Source organism: Akebia trifoliata, chromosome 3, assembly GCF_017979445.1.
Source record: "Akebia trifoliata isolate Shusen 1 chromosome 3, ASM1797944v1, whole genome shotgun sequence".
Lineage (NCBI taxonomy): Eukaryota > Viridiplantae > Streptophyta > Magnoliopsida > Ranunculales > Lardizabalaceae > Akebia > Akebia trifoliata.
The window spans coordinates 26,481,057-26,502,022 of record NC_141377.1 but is presented as its reverse complement, the minus strand read 5'-3'; the positions used below and the strand labels follow the sequence as shown (position 1 = coordinate 26,502,022).

Below are 20,966 nucleotides of genomic sequence, written 5' to 3'. Positions count from 1 at the left end.
TTTCTCCAAAAAACTCAAATCCAAATAAATAAATAAATCAAAAAATAGTTTCTTTTGAATTCAATCCATGATTTTGAACATGGACAACAATTGAACCTCCACATAACTCCCAAATTTAAAATTGAAATTTAACGATGAAAAAAACTTTTTTTTTTATAAATTTCATAAATTATTTTGCTTTACAACCCCGAAGCATCAGATTTTGTTTTTGAATGTCACAAGGTGACCCAAGCACTCTTAGTGAGGGTGAAATCTTTACTAACTTAGAATCCATTTGAATACACATGAAAAAGTAATTTTTCTTACTTTTGAAAGTTGAAAAAAAAAAAAAAAAATTATTTGGATTCATTTTATAAAATTACTTTAAAAGAAAAAAAAAACCTTCCATTTTCAAAAAATTACTTTCTCCTAAATCTACTTTCTTACAAATTACTTTCTACATTCCATTTTGCATCGAAACGTGCACTTAGAAAGGCTATGCGGACTCAAAAATCAAAATTAATCCCTAGTTTCCATCATCTCCTTCTTTCCTCGGAATGTATAAAATTTTCTTTCTTGTATGTAAAAACAATAAACAATTTATATATTTCAACTCTCACGTCTCAACCCAAACCCACCTGTACTGTGTAAAAGTGATTGGACCCACTGAGAAATTCTGTCCGACAAAAGGCTGAACTGGAACAAACTTTGCTAATCACTATTCTAGCCGTTCGTTTGACACCAAATATCCAACGTTATTGGACCGCTTAAACTCAATCCTCTTCTTGTTGGCTTGGGCCAACCGTCAATAATTATCATTCACAATTCTAATCATAAATTAAAAAATATTGTTAAAAACAAATAATTGTAAAAAAAAAATAATAGTTTTTAAAATTTTAAAATTTTAAAATTAAAAAAATATATACCTTAACGCATTCCAACATTTTAGTCACTCCCTGGGCAATCTCTCATTTTATGAATTTGAAAGATGAAAATGCCCAGAATTGCTAAAGATAAAAAAGATATTTTGAATATTTATTTTTGAAAAAAAAAAATGTAAAATATTCACTAGTGTTTTAAGAAATAGCTTCTATTGGCACATCAACTTTTACTTATAGCTAAACTTACTGGATTCTTCAATCTCTCCCAAAAAAAAAAAAAACAAACCAATAAATAAATTTAAAAACAAAAATGTTTATAACTAAAAAAGAACTCTTATTTCACATTGAAGCTAAAGCACAGAATTTACAACTGTTCTAGAAAAACATAAAGAGCCCTTCAAATTAAAAAAAAAAAAAAAAAACTCAGAAAAAGTGGGAAAGAAAAAAAAAAAAAAACTCTGGTATGTCATGATCATCACCATACATCATTCATACATAACCCATCATCATGAGAAAAAAAAAGAAGAAAAAAATAAAACATCATCGCATAGAAAACCAAGCAACGAGATCTCCAGCAACACGTTTCTGAGTATCAGCGAGTCTCTCTTCAGAGACCAAAGGAGACCTACAAAGCGGACAAGTCAAGTTGAGATGATCTAACCACCACCCATCCAAACACTCCTTATGAAACACATGGCGACACTCTAACCTTCGCACCTCTTCCCCATCTCTTAACCTACACAAACACACCACACAATTTCTTTCAACACCCCCTCCTTCTCCATCTACTTCTCCATCTCTATTATAACAAAAAACACGATTAACGTTCCTTTGTTCACTCAAGACGATCAATCCAGCCAAACCTGTACCCATAGCGCCAAATAGCCCACTTTCCCCAACTAAAACATCTCCTGAAGCAGAATCAAACCAAGAGAACCCCATCGATTGGAGAAACCCTGAGAACAAAGATCGAAGACATCTGACACAACTTGCGATGATTGCTACCAAAAGTAGAGGGATCGAATCGGATGACACATCGTTCATGCTGCTTGATAACCCCATCGATTTTTCTCACTTTTTTTCTTGAATTTTTTCGATTTTTGAGAATATTTTGATTTTCGAGAGGGGTAAAAAGAGGGTTTTAAAGAGGGAAGAGAGGGACGAGGACAGAGGTTCGAGTCACCGGTGTGTCTTTATCGATCTCTCTTACGTGAGAGAGAGAGAGAGAGAGACAGAGTGAGAGAGAGACAGAGGACAAGAGCGCAAGAAGGGGTGTGTGAAACTGAATTTATTTTGCCTTCCAGAGTTTTCTTCTATTTTTTTTTTTTTACTTCTTTGTATTTTATTTTTTATTTTGATTCCGAACCCTTAAGAGTTGGAGCATTTGGTTCAAATGGAAACACGTGTGGGAGTGGACCCATGGTTTAAGGGTTTTTAGCATGTAATTCCAAAATTAGCTTTGAATGATTTACATCTTATTTCTAAAAGCTACAAACTCTTATAGTTGTAATCCACATGAGAAGACAAGAGTCTACATTTGTCATTTGGTGACAATTTGTGAGCAATTGAGTTAAGTTTTGTTGATAGGCTTTCCCCATGAGGTTAGTTGAATAATAAAATTAGCTACAGAATCTGATCTTCTGATTGTGTGTTCGAAATTGGATGGCCTTTTTACTTATTTTATTTCACCATAAAATTTTTTCTAAAGGTCAAGACTTGCAATCAAAGGAGTTAATCCCATCCTAAAGGGATATAGGATACTCTACCATGAAAATAAAGTTATTCTAATAAATGATAACATTTGTGTACTAAGATAATTTTATTTGTGATTGGATTCATAAGTAATTATTTACTCAATTGCATTCACTTGAAAGTCTGTTAGTATCGAGCTAAAATAAAAATATATAATCAAACTCTTTGGATTGATTGACTATTTGTTGGTGCAATTCCTATAATTGTTGTTGTAATCCAATTAAGATTTGGGCTTGATCAGTTTGAGAGGTTGGAGCATGATCTTCTATATGAAGTTTTGGTTATTTTGGGCATTCATGTGGATTCATCTTTTATTCACATATACTAAGACTCCTCTAGGAGTTAGAGTTCTAGTGAGATTGAATTCTTATTTGATTAGGAGACTGTATTCTCATAATTTTTTTATCCCTATAAGTAGAAGTAGAGTCTAATACATGAAACATATATCAAAATTTGAAAAAATCTTTCTATTCTTTCTCTTTTCTTAATTATGCGAGTTTTTGAATTTCTATCGAAGACTATGAGATTTAAGGCGTGAAAACATTATGACTGCTCTAGTGGTGTCGATATGACGGGTATTTAGACTCTCCAATCTTCGATGACCTGCAAAACGTGACACAACTCAAAGTTTAGATCTTTGTTGCATTTAACATGTATGTTTCTAAAATCCTAAAAATTAAAAGTGAGATAAATATACCAAAAAGTGACTTTAAAAATAAAAAATTCCTTTCCATTAAATTTTTTAAAATAACTCTTTTAATCAATTATGAAGGTAATTTTATCCTTATAAAATACTAGATTACAAAATCATGTGCATGCTACCCACTAGTTACAATAGCTAAAAAGGAAAATTTGACTTATCCCACCAATGTCTTGGTGTATGTTTGAGATATTTATTTTCATATTGACAACATGCCTCACTTGACCATATTTTTGGATTTGTGCTAGAGTGATTGTGCAATTCACTGCATTTCACATTGCGCTGACGTGAAGGTGCACACAAAATCATAGATGTGTTACTCTATCTCGATGAAAGCATATATGATTTCGTATACATCAGTGCAGTGTGAAACGCAATGAATTACCTCATCTCAGCATTTTCCTATCTTTTGTGAAACTATCAATAAAGTAACCGAATTACTCTCATTTTCAACCTCTTGCCAAAAATTCTAAAAATCCATCATCTTCGTCTTCTTCAATTTAAAAAAGTGAAAACTTTCATTTATTTTAAAAACCTCAAATCATTTTTATCCTTGAAACTGATTTTACCTTCAAAAGCCCATTGTCTTTAACCCTTCATTTATTTGGCAAAGTTTAAAAGTTATTTATATCCTTATCATTGATTTATTTCTTAGCCTTTCATCATTGAGGTTGAAAAGATTAATTGTGTATAAATATATATATTTTTTCCTTAGAGGGGGTACCTAACTCACATAAATAAATAAATAAAAATAATTAATTAATTATATATGTCTTTTTCCTTCTCATCTCAATCCACTAAACAAGACGAATATTTAATAATAATAATAATAATAATAATAATCTCTCACCAGATGGATTATGAAAGCGAGTGAGATTTGTCTGTCTATTTTAGCATTGCTACATAAGTGGGTGGTAGTGAAAATGATGAAATAAACTAATACTATTTGGAATTCAAACTTTACTTTTTTATAAAAGAATGAGAACTATTAAAAGATTAGGAAACAAAAGTTTAGTTGAATCAAAAACGCGTTCAGAGGAAATAGACAAGTTAACTAACACGGATTGAGGGAGATTTGCCGTGATCTTCGGGTTTTTCTATAAATATAAAATAAAATTGGGTAATCTACGCATACCCCCTCCATCTTTTAGTAAAATATTTGAGATACCCTTGTTCCTAAACTGATGACATGTCTTTTGACCTCAGTCTAGTCTGAAAGACTAACTAATGTTTTAAAAATTGAATGGATGATCAGGATGGAATTTTTGTTAAAATTGGTTGGACCACGGTCTAACCTTGGTTCAATTCAATTGGCCCAATGTATGTTTATTAAAAAAATTTATAAACATGTATGCATTTTTCAAAAAATAACTTTATTTATATTCACAAAAGATAATATCACAAAAATCAGACCGATTTTATAACAAAATTCAGTCGGACAATCGGTTTCTTCCAGTATTAAAGCTACTGATACTACCAAACATGACCTAATTAAAATGCTCTCACATTCAACTTTCTAACAGAAATCCATGATTTTTCTTCCAATCTTTTGAAGAAAATCCTTGGTTTTTCTATCCTAACATCCATCATCTACTTCTCAGAAAAAAAAAAAAAAACATATCTTGTTCTTAAGGCTTGAAGGTTAATGTGATAAAATCTTTAAGGGTGAAGATGAGGGTAAAATTTTATCCTAATGGGAGAATGAAGATAATAGCTTTTGTGGAGAAAAATTAATAACTTTTTGTTAGAGATTAAAATATGGTTGTAAAAGTCATCCAAGACTAAGATATAATTCAAGTCATCTTGGCATCATTTGTAAATGGACAAGACGTCAAAATTGGGATTGAATTTCTTCTTCTTCTTCACAAATATCAAATGGACTTAAAAATCGTGTGAGAGAACGAGATCAAGACGTCTAACCTTAGTCATCTCGGTACCCTTCATGAATGAGACGAAACATGAAATTGGAGTTTAAAACCATGGGTTGAAGAGCCTAATTTAATTCAATTAAATTTTTTTTTTTTTTTTTGACTCACAACAAAGTCCAAGGTCTAGGGTTGTGTTATAAATTTGAAAATATATAATTAAAGGCCCGTCTGGATGGCTAAATTATGAAAGAAACAACATAAACAAGTGGGGGAGAGGTGACTTGATGAGGCAAGACACCCATTAGGACAACAAATCAAGATATGCGTATCCACCGACCACACTATTAATTGTTTCAAACCCAACAACTTGTTTCACTTCTCCTTCTCTCTCATCTTCATCTGCCGGCCCCATTGTCTTCCTTTCTTGCCAGCTACACTTTTCTTTCTCTTTTATCTTCATTTTATAATTCAAGCAAATGTACAGGCCACATCTTGATTAAGGACAGGTGTTTTTTATTTTATTTTTTAAAAATAAGTTATTACTAAGAAAATAAATAAATAATTTAAACTATCATGTTATTTGGGTTTGAGAGCTAGGCTTGTTGGGTACATGAGCCGGCCTACCCAATTCTGTATGTATAAAATACTTTAGATAAATAAATATGCATAATAAATAATTGTGGAAAGATGGTTTGACTTTTACATGAAAAGGATACATGTACGTGATACATGAGTCAATAGGCAAAATAGGCTCGAATTCAGAGGCCCAAGCCCATCATTTTTAGACCTATATTGGAGAGCGTTCTGCTGACAATCTTAAGATGAAAAAATGATGACAAATTTTTTTTGTCTTATGTGATTTAAAAGTTTTGAATTGGACTGATTTTTTATGAGAAAATCTAAGTCCATCAGAAGTGATTTACAAATTTTTAGTAAAAAATTTACGATTCACAATTTAAAAATAATTTTGATAGGGTTAAAAGTCAGATTTGACTGATTTTTGGTGAGAATGATTTTCTCACTATAAATATCACCCTCACAGAAAAATCAGTTCAATTAGAAAATTTTAAGTCAGATAGTACAAAATATTTGTCAGCGTTTTGTCAGCTTAAGATTGTTAGTCGAACTCTCCCCTATATATATATATATATATATATATATATATATATATTATATATATATATATATATGGGTCCCATTCGGCACCCAACCATTTACCCAACAATTTGCCCAACATGTTTTGTCCTACATGGGTTAGAGATCATCGTCACAAAAAATCAGCCTATTCCAAAACTTCTAACCCCATAAAAAATGATTTACAAAAAATGGACGGTTCACGATTTTTCAACTTGTAAATATGGGGTTAAAAGTTTTGGAATGGGCTGATTTTTGGTGAGGATGATCTTCTAATCGTAGAGATCATCTTCACAAAAAATCAACCCATTCCAAAACTTCTAACCTATGTAAGACAAAACATGTTGGGCAAATTGTTGAGTAAATGGTTGGGTGCTGAATATTTCCCTATATATATATATCTATATTTATTATGTTTTTAATAAATGCATTTATTATGTTGACATTAATTGTTGAAGTATTTATAATCAATAAAACATTTAAATTCAAATACTAAAATGTCGTTGGACATTTATTATGTAGAAGATAAATAATTATTATGTAAACAAGTATTTATTATTTAAAAGATCAATATACCATTATCTTTTTCACAAAAAATACAAAATAAACAAGGATATTATTGGAAAGAAAATGTAGTGGAGAATACTAATGTCTCCATGAGGTTTTGGACATTCATTTTTTATAATAAATCACAACTGACCTTCATCCAGCATTTCAACTAGAATGAACATCCCATCCAACAATAATTTTTGTGAAGTCCACTTTATTGTCTTTTCTCTTCAACCACTCTAACTTTAATAATACCTCTTAACCTTTATTTTTTCTACTTTTATGCTTATAATCCCAAAGAGGATGCATGTGCAGTAGGCACGAGCAAACTCTAATCTATATATATGAGACTATCTTAAATCCATGTTTGACTTATGAAGTTTGACGTTGTGTGATTAAGAAGTATCATGTTAAAAATTTGAGTGTAGGAGAGATGTGAATGTTAAGATGGATGGGAGGATTAATAAATAGAAAAATAAACACATTAAAAAATGTAAAAATGCCAACAATAGGTGATAAACTGATTGAAATTTGATTGAGATGATTTGCACAGTTTTAATGAAAATTGATTATAACAACCATTGGAAGGAATTGACAATGCAAGTTGGAGATTTCAAATAAATGTGAATTGAAATAGTCAAAGTAGGTATGAAAGATCTTTCCTCTTAGAGTTGTGGCATCACACAAAATTAAATGGGAGACATTTGTTTAGTTGACCCCAAATATTTGGAATATACAAGACTTTGATAATAATAATGATGATGATTTATACATTTTACATAATGTTTTATAAAAATTTGTCTTTCTTTTAATTTAGATAAAAAATTATCAATACCTATTTATATTATATAAAAAATTATTTAATGTTGGATATCTATGCAAAACTATCTAGGAGAGTGTTATGGTTGTATTATTATTAACAAATTGAAAAACATATAAAATCATGGCAATTTAATTTTTTTTTAATTATGACATATGATAAGATATGTTTAGTTGCAATTAAATAATTTGAATACAATAATTTACTTAAAATTAAAAAATTATTCTTCATAAAATTACAAAATGATCTAAATCATCACATTATCAAAGTGGCTTCATATATATATATATATATATATTATATATATATATATATATATGGGTCAGGTTCAAGGGCCATATGAGAAAACATATGTAAAAACTTTCGTTTTTAATAAAATTTTAAAATATGGGTTAGCAATTTTGGATTGAGCTGATTTTTTGTGAGGATGATCTCTATGATGGGAAGATCATCCAAAAAAGAAACAAATCAGCCCAATCTGAAACTTCTAACCCCATTAAAAGTGATTTAGAATGTGGACCGTTGATTTTTTACTAATTTTTATCATTAATTTGTAAATCACTTTTGATGGATTTAGAAGTTTCTGATTGAGCTGATTTTTTGTGAGGATGATCTTTTCATCATAGTAACCATCCTTGCAAAAAATCAGCTCAATCCAAAACCTCTAACTCTTATTTTGAAAAACGAAAGTTTTTTCATATGGCCCTTGAACCGCCCCCTACATATATATATATATATATTATAGGGTCCCGTTCAACACCAAACATTTTGGCCAACATTTTAGTCAATCATTTTTGTCTTACATGGGTTAGAAGTTTTGGAATGTGCTGATTTTTGGTGAGGATGATCTCTACGGTGAGGAGATCATCATCACCAAACATCAGCCCATTCCAAATTTTCTAGCCCCATGTTTACAAGTCGAAAAATCATGGACCATCCATTTTTTGTAAACCATTTTTGATGGGGTTAGAAGTTTTGGAATGGGCTGATTTTTGGTGATGATGATCTCCTCACCGTAGAGATCATCCTCACCAAAAATCAGCCCATTCCAAAACTTCTAAGCCATGTTCTAAAAAATATTTTGCCAAAATGTTAGGTGTTGAACATTTCCCATATATATATCTATATCTATATCTATATCTATATCTATATATATATATATATATATATATATATATATATATATATATATATATTATATATATGGGGGCGGTTCAAGGGCCATATGAGAAAACATATGGAAAAACTTTCGTTTTTCAAAATAAGAGTTAGAGGTTTTGGATTGAGCTGATTTTTTGCAAGAATGGTCACTATGATGAAAAGATCATCCTCACAAAAAATCAGCTCAATCAGAAGCTTCTAAATCCATCAAAAGTGATTTACAAATTAGTGATAAAAATTAGTAAAAAATCGACGGTCCACATTCTAAATCATTTTTAATGGGGTTAGAAGTTTCAGATTGGGCTGATTTTTTTTTTTTTTTTTGATGATCTTCCCATCATAGAGATCATCCTCACAAAAAATCAGCTCAATCCAAAATTTCTAACCCATATTTTAAAATTTTATTAAAAACGAAAGTTTTTACATATGTTTTCTCATATGGCCCTTGAACCTGACCCTATATCTATATATATATATATATATATATAAAAGGGGAAATGTTCAACACCCTAAGCTTTACCCTACGCTTTAACAAGCGTGTTTTGTCTACATGGGTTAGAAGTTTTGGAATGGGCTGATTTTTGGTGAGGATGATCTCTATGATTAGGAGATCATCCTCACAAAAAATCAGCCCATTCCGAAATTTTTAGCCCCATGTTTACAAGTTGAAAAATCGTGGACCGTCCATTTTTTTAAACCATTTTTGATGGGGTTAGAAGGTTTGGAATGAGCTAATTTTTGGTGAGGATGATCTCCTCACCATAGAGATCATCCTCATCAAAAATCAGCCCATTCCAAAACTTCTAACCCATGTAGGATAAAACACGTTTGTTAAAGTGTAGGGTAAAGTTTAGGGTGGGGAACGGGACCCATATCTAAGTATCTCCTACAATCTAGCGGGGGTGCTCTTAGGTGTTAGGGCCTATTGTTGACATTTGAATACTTTCATCAAGGCCTTAACTAATTTATATTTCAAGGTCTGTTACTAAAACACAATCCATTCAATGCAGTATTGAAACTCATTTCAACCGAGTCAATTTGATAATTCAATTACGTTAACTTGAAAAAACATAGGGAATTAGATTAGGGACCTACCAAGTTAGGTGGTTCACTTAAGGCCCCCAATGTAGAAAGTAATTGTGGGAGAAAGTAACTTAGGGTAAAATACTTTATAAAATGTAGAGATCTTTTCATTATTATATTTTTTTTTACATTTTAAGAAGTTTAGTTTTTTTTTTTTATTTTTTTTTTATTTTTTTTTTAAATCAATTTTTTAAAATTAACTGAAACAAAATTTTTAAATTTTGATTTTTGAAAGTAAAACAAAAAAAAGAAGAAGTTGCTTTCATTTTTTTTCAAAGAAAAAAAGTAAACATAACTCCTAATTTCAAACTGTTTGTACGGTGATATCAAAATGTTACCATTCTAGGACTACAAATGTTAGCATATAACTTGTGTATTATATAAGAAATACAACAAAATTTAGGTGTTAAACTCACATTTCTTGGTGGCCAGTGAAGCCATACTTTTTTATTTTTTATTTTTTATTTTTATTTTAATGAGATGGGTTTCCTCATAAGGAATTAACTCAATAATGTTTGGATTTGGTTGAGTTTCTCAAATTTGGGAAACCACTATTGTAGAAGGATTAGATTCCTTTGATGGGTTGGTTTCTAATCTTAGAGAGGATCTGGGCCCTTTACTCCTATCTATAAATAAATTGACTCGGCTCCCCTAGTGTGTGTGATTTTCCAATCAAGAAAATCAAGAACCCATACAGTTTACACATCTAGGCCGTGGAAGAGTACAAGGTTCATTGGAGATTGAAATTCCATCAAGAAAGGTACATTATCCAAAACAGAAAGATCAAGGAAGAGAATGTGAGTCTAAATATCAAAGATCAAAGAAAAATGGATTAAGTTGACCAATCATAAAGATCAATTGCAGTCACGATAGTCACGGGTAGGTACCCTGTAACGTTGAGAATATCCTCGAGATAATGGTTATTAATCCATGTTGATCATAAAACATTCAATATAGGTTATTATTTGATTTTTCGCATCTTGACCTATATGCAAATCTTATAAAGGATAAGTAGGCACTAAAATGTTGAATTGAAAATAATGCTTACAGTTGGTATCAGAGTGTATGGTTAATGGATTAGACTATTTAAAAGTTTTGATTTCTTGAAATTTTCAATTCTTTTATAGTCTGAAAAATTCTAAATCAATCTCTTGATAAATATTTGAAATTTTCTACCAACGATTTAGGGATCCTAATTGGATTTCATAAAAAAATTATTTTGATAAAAACCCCAAATGGTATTGTAATCTCTTAGACCATATGACCTATTAACCTAGACAATTACCGCTTTGGTAAAAGTCAAATTTGTAAAATCTGTTTTTGGAAAATTTTCCATATTCTTTAAAAAATTTATTTTAAGAAATTATTTGATCAAAGTTTTGGGGCTAAAAACCCGGTTAAAGATTTTGTACGATTTTCAATTATAAGAAATGATGGGTAATAACTGATTTGGTAAATAACATATAAATTATTTGGACACGTGATTTATTCAATTTTAAATATATCAACCACTTTGGGGGGTTTTGGAGTCGCCACCATTCATATTTGAAATGAGAGTGAATGATTACCCGGATTGCATTGTTTTAAAAAATCATATTTTTTGGCATTTGATGACTCTCGTACGGATATGGCTCATTTGGTTCAACTTTTGATTCAAGGTAAGGGGGTCCATTTTATGGAGTAGGGAAGGTGTTAGGAACTCTATTCCATCCACAGTTGGTGGTAACTTCGAATTCGGTCCATTTTTAAAAATAATATTAAAATAAAAAAGAATCGGAAAGATCTGATGTGTGTCCTTAAGTTTGAGGAACTTTGATGTTGGTTCAAGCCATTAAGGACAGTTTTATTGAAAAAGGGACCCTTCGATGACTCAAAGTATGTGCAAAGTGTAGAGAAGGAGGTGTAAGAAGAAGATAGAAAGTTGGATGGGAGAGAAATGGGTGATCCTTGTCTAATGCCTACCTTGTTCTTCTTGACTTCTTCAAAAGATGAGTCTTCTTTGAATTTCCTTGACTTGCTTGAGAGAGTTGAGAGTTAAGAGTTGAGAGAAAATTGAGAGTTGAGTATTGAGGGTTAAGAATTGAGGTGAGTTGAGTAATTTTCTTATGAGACTTGGGGGTTTTTATCAAATTTTCATTAGGTAGTGAAAATTGAGAATGAGGGGATTTTATAGAGTTTAGGAATTATTTTTAGGGGTAAGATAGGGTGAAATATTGGGAGAGTAGAGAATGGCATGAGTTTTGAAGGTGGGGGTTATGAAATTTAGAGTTAGGGTAAGGGTAGTTGTGTAATAAAGGTAAATAAGTGATTTTTGATTCAAATGATTTGGATCCTACCCAACCCATTTAGGTGGAGTGTTTAGTGAGATGAGATGATGGGTGTTTAAGAGGGTGGTTGTGATTGAGTGGTGTTTGGTTTAAGAGAATGGAGGGTGTAAGAGGGTAGTTGAGAGGGTGAGGAAGATAGTGACATATGGTAAGATGTGTGGAGATTAGGGATTTAAATTTAATTGATGGGAGAGAATGAGTGTTCGATTTGAGAGGATGGGTGTAGGTTTAGGTTGTAGATATGAGTTTGTAGGTAATGATAAGGGTAAATTAGGAGAAGGTGATGGTTGGTTAGGAGGGAGTGATGATAGTAGGTTAGGGGGAGTGTGAGTTGATGTGATTTTTTAGAGAAAAAGTAATAGGGTAGTTAACTTTTTAGAGAAAGGAGATGGGAGTTAGTGATTTGATGAGGAAGGTGAGATAGGGTGATGACATATGTCATTTTTGATAAAAACGTGATGATTGGTTTGATGTAGGTAGTGGCTTGTGGGTTAGGGTTAATAGTTGGATATGGATAATGCTTTAGGGGTATTGGGCTTAGGTTTTAGGAATGGTTTTGAATTTTAGGAATTGGTTGGAGTCATTTTGGATTAGGTTCTAAAGGATGTGTATGTTTTAGGTGATGTGGGATTAAACTTAAGTTAGGGTTTAAGGTGAGAAATGCATTTTGTGTGTGTTGAGGGTTCGTGGGCTTTAGGTGGGCTTCAGATAATTTGATTCGGGAGCGGAACGGTAAAGGTTGTGGAGAGTGGTGGGTATCCCAAGTCTTATTTTGTATTTATTTATTTTTTAGGGATTTTAGAATCCTCAGTTTGATCAAAATGTCACATGTTGGCAAATTGGGCTTTTTAGGCCCGTTGGCGACTTTTATTGAGAATCGGGTGTTTTTGGGATTCGGGAGTGGAGCGGTGAAGGTGGGAAGATGGTGGGTATCCCAATTCTTTTTGGTGGGCCCATTAGACCTTTTGGGGGTCTTAGGAACTTCGGTTCGATCAAAATATCACTTTTTTTTAATGATTTGGGCCTTTGAAGTCCGTTGGCAAATTTTGTTGAAAGATTGTTGTTTTTGGGCCCTTTCGAGTGGGGGCCTATTCAAATTGGGGTGTTTTCAAATTATTTTATTTATGTTTCGACCATTATGATCATGATTGAATTGGCCTAAAGATTAGTAAATATTTTATTGAAATTATTGCTTGATCCTTAATCTTGAAGTATATTGTCGATTTAAATATATGTGTTTAACCAAATCAGTTTTACCGATTTGGTCAATTTGGGTGATCTATGAATTGATAATTGTTTGGAATTTGAGCTTTAATTCATGAAAATGATTCACTAGTATAGTTGTTGCTATAACCATAGTTGTGATATTAGGTTCACAAATTTGAAACTTATGATTTATTAGTTATGGCACCCTATGGATAATTTACCCTGTTGATCTCTAAAAGTATTATTATCATTGATGAAGAATATGAAATCAAAGACAAAAAAATTGCACAACTGAAACAGTTTTGTTGTCTAGATTTGCTTCATTGTATAATTTTCTAAAATCATCTCTACAACCAAAACATTATTATAAGAGATTTTTAATTAAAAACCTTAAATTAATTAACATACTCAAGGCATCCATGTACACATACATACACAAACAAGTTTTAGTTTAAATATATACATAAGGAAGGATCTAAGTCCATTACCATTTAAAATTCTTTGTGGTAACCTAAAGTCAACCTCTTTATTTTTTCAAAGTCCATGTAAAGGATGTTTTAAGGCTTTATAACTGAATTGTTTTTTTTAACTTTCTTGATGTATTCTCTCATGACCTCATTAACGTCTTTCTGACTATATGTTTTATTATGATTACTATTGAATTGAAATATATCTAACAAACTGACAATATGATCAACTTTGGACTCTAAATAAATATTTTAATTTTTATCGTTATATTTTTCCATCTCATTGTGTCCCTTTTATGCCATCTAATTTTGCTAATTACTTTAATGTATATATATAATTAATATTTAATAATAAACATACCTTAAAATAAATGTTTTCGTATGTAGTGAAGTAGATTCTCCTACTAGATCAAAATTATAAATTTTCTTATTTGATATATCTATCATAATTAAGATTCAATGCCAATTACAAGGATTTAGGTTTGAACACACATCACTTGGAGACCTCAAGTTCTTACCACTATGCCAAACTTTTGGTGGGTTTGGGTTAAAACGTCTGTTCCTTAGAAATCTCAAGTTCTTACCATTGCACCACATCTTTGGTGGGTTTGGGTTTGAATGCATGTCCCTTGGGGACCTCAAGCTCTTATCATTACACCACACCATTGGTGGTCTTAGGTTTGAATGCACGTTCCTTAGGGACCTCAAGCTCTTACCATTATGCCACACCTTTGGGGGGCATGATAATGTTTGATTCATCTTCGAAATCACCTCTTTTGATTATGTTATTCTTTTGTCCTTTATGTATTCTGACATATCTTTTCGTCATATTTTTTATTTCTTCCTGAGTTGCGTGTCCCTACATTAAATCAAGAAAACTTCTCTTTTTTTATTTTATTTATTCTTGACTTGTTGACTTATTCTTATTATTATTATTTTGAATTTTTTTGATATTTTGATTTATTATTTCTTTTTTCTCTTGGCCGTGGGCCATCCCCATACCAGAACTTTGCAAAAAAATTCTTAAATCGAACTTCACCCTTATTTGTTCATTTGCACCTTGCCTTGTTCAAACTTCGACCCACAAATTTTTGAAATTTTGCTTTCGATCTTAACCCACAGTGTGAACTCAACTCATGGTGAGTTACCATGGTTTGATTTTGTTTCACGTTCGATTCACGATGATTTGAAGATTCGCAACCAATTGTGACTGAGTTGATCTAATCTTTCATCTTTGAACATCCAATTTCCTTATAAGGTATGTGATAATCTTCAAATTTCTTCAATTTGTTATTCAATTCCTTCAATTCTTGAGATTGGAGCCTTAATTGGGTCGATTAGCATGGATATTGGTCATTTTTGAGTTAGATTATGGGTAAGTTGGCTTATGGATTGGGTTGAAATTTATTGGAAGTAGGTTGAATTATGAGTGTATGGAGCGTATTGAAATTGGATTGATCATTGGGATGGGTTGGAGAATAATTTAATGACTTGAGTAAGGTTATTTCATTTCGGCACTCCACATGTTTGATGAAATGCCTCAATGAAATTATTTGAAGAAATGATGAGGTTTGAAGATATGTAATGTATTTAATAGGCTTAGGTAGGAATTTTTGATAGTTTTAGGTGAGATTGTTATTGACATGGGATGATTAATTCATGTTGAGCACGCCACATGTTCAACAAAATGCTTCAACGGGGTGGACAAGGGTTTCGGGCAAATTGCTTGAGGTTTGAATTGGCTAAGGAATAGTATTTTTGGTGTTTTGACATTTTTTAAATTTTTTTGTGATTTTTGGGTATGAATCTCAGTTGGCTTTTAACATTTATCATGCTTTCTTTTCTCTTAAGACATGCCAATTTAATATTGTAAAAGCTTTGAGAGGGGATATTTTCGGTAAGAGTAAAAGTTAGAAGGTTACTTTTCTTGAGGATAGTTCTTCGTGTAGTTCAGATAAGGTGAGGCCTTACGTACCCTTAGATAGTGGAGATGAGTACGAAGCAATACATGATCCTCCTCTAATAGTAGTAGAGCTTGAGGTAGTGGCAGTTAAGATTGATGATATTATGGGGTTGAGGGTGATTATTCCCCCTGAGATTGCTGCCCAAATACATGATATTCCTCTACTATTCGGTCTCCGTCGTTATATATCTACTTGCACACGTGCCTACATCAATATACATCTACCTGATGGATAGTTTAGGGGTATCCGGTATGCTTTTTACAGCATTTGTACGATTTCTTATGATATATTTAAGACACAAATGGGATTGAAAGGATTCGATACCTTATTTGAGATTCCCCGCTTTGTAGGCGATAAAACTTTGATCATTGTGCTTATGTAGATGTGGTTTCCTAAAACTCACACTTTCCATCTACCTGATGTAGAGCTAGGAATCCAACCCTTTGATTTTGTGGGTATCATCCGAATTAGAATAGGACTACCTATATTTCTTATGAGGGTTGATGATGAGAAAATATTGAGACTTTTCGATTTTCGAGCTATTCTTGCTTGTGAGTAGTTAAAAGAGAGGAGGTTGAGTATTACCTGGCTGAAAGATATGTATTTGAAGAACGGCCTTTACTCATAGATTCGAGTCAATCACCCTCATGTTATCGTCATGTTTAGACAATTATTCCTTATCATGTTGGGTGTTTTCTTATTCTCCGAGGACTAGGCTTCAGTCAATGTCATTTTTCTTTCCGATTTATGAGACATAGATCGTATTCATGAATATGATTGAGGAAGCATGATACTTGGGACCATCATGGGTGGAATGGATCAAGTGGTTCCGGGTGTGATGGGACAGCTTAGTGATGGGTTATCCCTTCATTTTTTCTAGCCTTTTATTGAGGTACTTCCTGATTTTCTTTAATTTTATATTTTTTTTCTTGTGCATCACATTCCTTCCTTTTCTTGTAGTTATTCTCGCATCGTTACTTTCATTTTTATTGTCCTCATGTGCCCTCTAAGGGGGCTTAATAGAACAAGGGAGACGACGTACACATGGTCAACACAAGAAACAATGGTTAAAGGGATGAAATAAAGGTTGTAGTAGAAGGACAAGCCCCTTAGCCCATGGAGTTTAGGAAAATCAAGATCCCCTTCGAAACATCTAACTCATGCTATCACAGATGAGGATGAAGTTAAAACAATGCCTTGAACAATAGGCTGAGGAAATCTGAACACTCGAAAGGGAAAATGAAGAGCTATGATAGGACATGGTTGTAGGACAAAAGACTAGAAATGGCGATGATGATGATGCTAGACATTAGGTCTAGAATCATGACCCGAAAGTCCAAGTTGAAGGTGATTAGGGCAACATTGGAAAAAATGTGCCACCCAACTTATTGAACTTGGGGGAGGTAGAAGATTTGCTAAGATGAAGGTAAGATGTTGTAATCAGAGGAGGACAAATTGGTTGTTTAACCTGATCGGTGGTTAGGGACTTGAGAGCATTACCATTCACAGAGGCAATTTAAAATTCTGGGCAACCCAAGAAGTTCCACATACCAAAATTTGATTCTTTTGATGGAACCAAAGATCCGGTGAAACACATTATAGACTACAAGAACCTCATGATCATGTATCAAGGAAACAATGCACTAACATGTAAGATGTTCTTAACGACCTTATGGTTGAGTGCCATCATATAGTTATGGGGCTTGCCACTAGGCTCGGTTGAGAATTTCCAACAAATGGAAGAAATGTTGATCGCTAAATACATTCAAAATAGGTGTAGAAAGATCAAGGTCAACGTGTTGTTCTACTTGAGGTAAGAGAATAGAGAGAGCATCCATGATTTATAGCTTTGACGATGACATAGTAATCTAAGCTTATGTCAACACTTTCATACCTAGCACAAGGCTACATGGGGAGCTGATCATCGAACCTCTAGAAAGGTTGGAGGACCTATATGTGGTGATTGAAAAGTACATCACTTTGAAAGAAACTCTAAGAAGCAGAACATGGGAAGTAGTACCAATAGTGAACACTGTAATACTAGACAAAAAAGAGATATGGGACAGAGGTAAGGATGAAGATAAGGGTTCAGGGAAAAAAAGAGTGAGAGAAACTCAGGGTCGGAACTCTTGGAAATTGAAAAAAATCCTCACTCCTTTGATTGAGAGACCTATTGAAATCTTATTGTTCACTTTCCTCTTCCTCTTCCTTTTCCTTTCATATTATTAACTATGATATGAAAAATTTATAGTCAGATTCTTTTAAATGGATAACCATTCATTAGAAAGAAATAATTCAATCATTATGTTTGTAAATGCTGATTTGGGCTTACCTTGACCTATTCTGTTGCTACACTAAATATGCTCCTTATTCTTGTTAGTACTGGTGTGGTACCTATCAATGATTCTCCGACGATCAAGTTAGAATTCTCAAAAATATATTGCTCATCTTCCTCTCATAATTTCCAGAAATCCCCCTCCCCCCAAAGTCTTTATTCCTCTTTGAACTACTTCTATTATATATCCCACCTTCAAGATTAAGCTTTCCCTTTTGTTTAGGATTTGATCTTATAAGATCCCATGATCATGAGGATTTCACTCTGTAAATGGAACCTTCCTTAACGTATTCCAGAAATCAAGGGATTCTTTTTGGAATTTCTGATCTTGGTGGATGAGGTAAATAATTGTATGAAAACCCAGATTCAATCTGCCCTACTAGTCAGGGTAGACTTTGATCCATGCCTTGCTCTTCTAATGGGAAAAATTGGACTATTAGCTCATCTTATGTACCACTTATTCTTCGAAATCTCATCTTCCATCCAATTCCTGTTTTCAGTGAGACATGTACAAGGTCTTGATGAGTTACCCATTTTACCCTTTACAATTATCCTCTTTCGAAAAGACGAGAAGTTCCGTTGTTATCTTGAGAAATGTTTCTGCTTCCGCATGGGTATCATTAATAGCACATAATTTTTCACTCTAATTATTTCGTTTTCCCTTAACGCCTTATCGCAATAAATGGTATGTCGTTTCAAGTTAGGGATGGTTGAGATGTGCTATCTATCGTTGGTCGTACACGCATCCCACTTAGTATCCTAGTAAATCCTAGGGTTGCAACGGTTAGGTTAAATGGGATTTCACTAAGGGCTGTACGTGCTCTCCCATGTATAGGCTATAAATAGGTCACCATTTCGAAACTTTTCTCTTTCCATTGCTTACTTATTTGCTTTCGAAATTCTGTCTTTCTACCTATGGACTTTCTTAGCCATACAAGGTTTGAACCATTCTCACTCTTTGTTTAGAGGTAATTTCTTTCCTTTCTTCTGTTCTTTTTTTGAGTTGTAGAGTCCAATGGCCATTAACCTTGCCAAACTTTGCAAAAACTACTTAGTCCATTCACCAATGTCTCTTAGGATTTGCAACGATCTTGAAGATCCTAATGAGCATCATCATGGGGAAATAAGGGTTTACGCTGGGCAAATTAAAACTAGTTTGAGTTTCCCCCTCTCCCCCTTCTGCTTGGTTGACCGAGTGAAGGAGTTGGGGGTAACCCCCAATGATTTCCTTTCTAAGTATAACCTGAAGTCCTACTTCTACCATCCTAGTTATTATTCCATGTCGGCCAAAACTACAACATTATCCTTAGTGCTTACCCTTCCTAGTGCTGACAAGGAATGGCACAAAAACCCATTAATCGTTTATGGGGATTGAGAGTTCACTCTAGGTGCTCCATGTGAGGGTTTAGAGTGCCCCAAACGTTTCAAGGTAAGTAGTACTCCTTATGCTAGAACTTTTACTGTTTGGTTTTTCTTTTTATTGGTTCTTGCTTTATCTTCTTTTCTTGACTTTCATATTCTTCTACTCCTTCTACCGTTGAGACAAGTAAGGAGCAAAGACAACTTGAGAAAAAAAAGTGAAAAAAACCAACAGGGAGCAGTCTGTGGTCAGGGTTGACCAGTCTGCTCTACCCTTTCTTACTCTAGTTCCCTTTTCAACCTAATCACCTCTCCCCAATCAACAACACATTCCTTTTCTAGTTCATAGACAATCCCAATATCAATCAATATTTCTCAATTCATGAACACCACTTAATTTACCTAAATAAATATTATTAAAAATATCAAAATGCATAAATCTACTATGTTTTCAATTCACACCTCAGCTTCCTTAGCATTCATTGATATATTGTCATCATTTTTATCTTTAATCGGTAATTTGAAAAGAATATCATTCCCAAAAATCTTAACAATTATTTCTTAAGTATCTTATTTTGTATTTTTTCGTTGATATTTTCACACTTGTAATTCAATTAACTTTATATCTTAGTTCATCATGCATTCCTCAAATATATATATTCATTACAATATCCTTTAAAATTCTAAATCACCCCATACATAATTTAAAAACTGTAAATAATATTCATTTTCGCTTTGACTAATTGTAGACACCTCATTTTTGCATCCGCCTGATTAATCAAGTCGTCAACCCGATCGCAAAGGTTCCCAATGATGGATGTCTATTCTAATGCTTTATTTTGTTACCAGATATGTTTCAGAAATCCGGATGAGGTATCTCGAACTGACAAAACTTAGAAATCACACGCTACGCTAGGAAAATACGACCCCAGAAACATAGAAATCATCATCTTGCAAACCAAAAAGAAGCTTCACGATAAAAATCACTAAAAATGATTAAATTACCAAAATACCCCTAACCTCAAAACAACCTTAGAGCCTACATTACGCTTAGGAAAATCCGTTCAAACACATAAAACAACAAATCGAAACCAAGTAAACCACTTCGCCAATTTTCACAAAATTTGACAAAATTACGAAAATACCCCTCATAAAGTTCACGATCATTTCATACAAAAAACTTCATAAATGACAAAAACCAACATTCCCATTGAATTCCTTACGAAAACTGATTCCAAAACATCCTGGAACATTGAAAAACGACTTAAAACGTAAAAAATCCTCTCCGAGGGCAAAACGGTAATTTCACACAATTTTCATAATTAAAAAATTCGAAATTAATAAATAAAACATTAAATAATTAAAGTGAAACATTAATGAA

The 20,966-nt window shown here is 32.7% G+C and overlaps 1 protein-coding gene across 1 annotated transcript; it reads right to left on the bottom strand.

The window, feature by feature from the left end:
• Positions 1 to 1,297: 1,297 nt before the first annotated feature.
• On the bottom strand, positions 1,298 to 2,175 carry LOC147406226 (E3 ubiquitin-protein ligase RHA2A-like). The gene has a single exon (XM_086434191.1). The coding sequence runs from the start codon at positions 1,920 to 1,922 to the stop codon at positions 1,401 to 1,403; it is 522 nt and encodes a 173-aa protein (XP_086290317.1). The 5' UTR covers positions 1,923 to 2,175; the 3' UTR covers positions 1,298 to 1,400.
• Between the last annotated feature and the right edge of the window lie 18,791 nt (positions 2,176 to 20,966).

Bases quoted from the DNA above. Each gene is read 5' to 3' on its own strand.
- LOC147406226 (XM_086434191.1), bottom strand. From the start codon at position 1,922: ATGGGGTTATCAAGCAGCATGAACGATGTGTCATCCGATTCGATCCCT.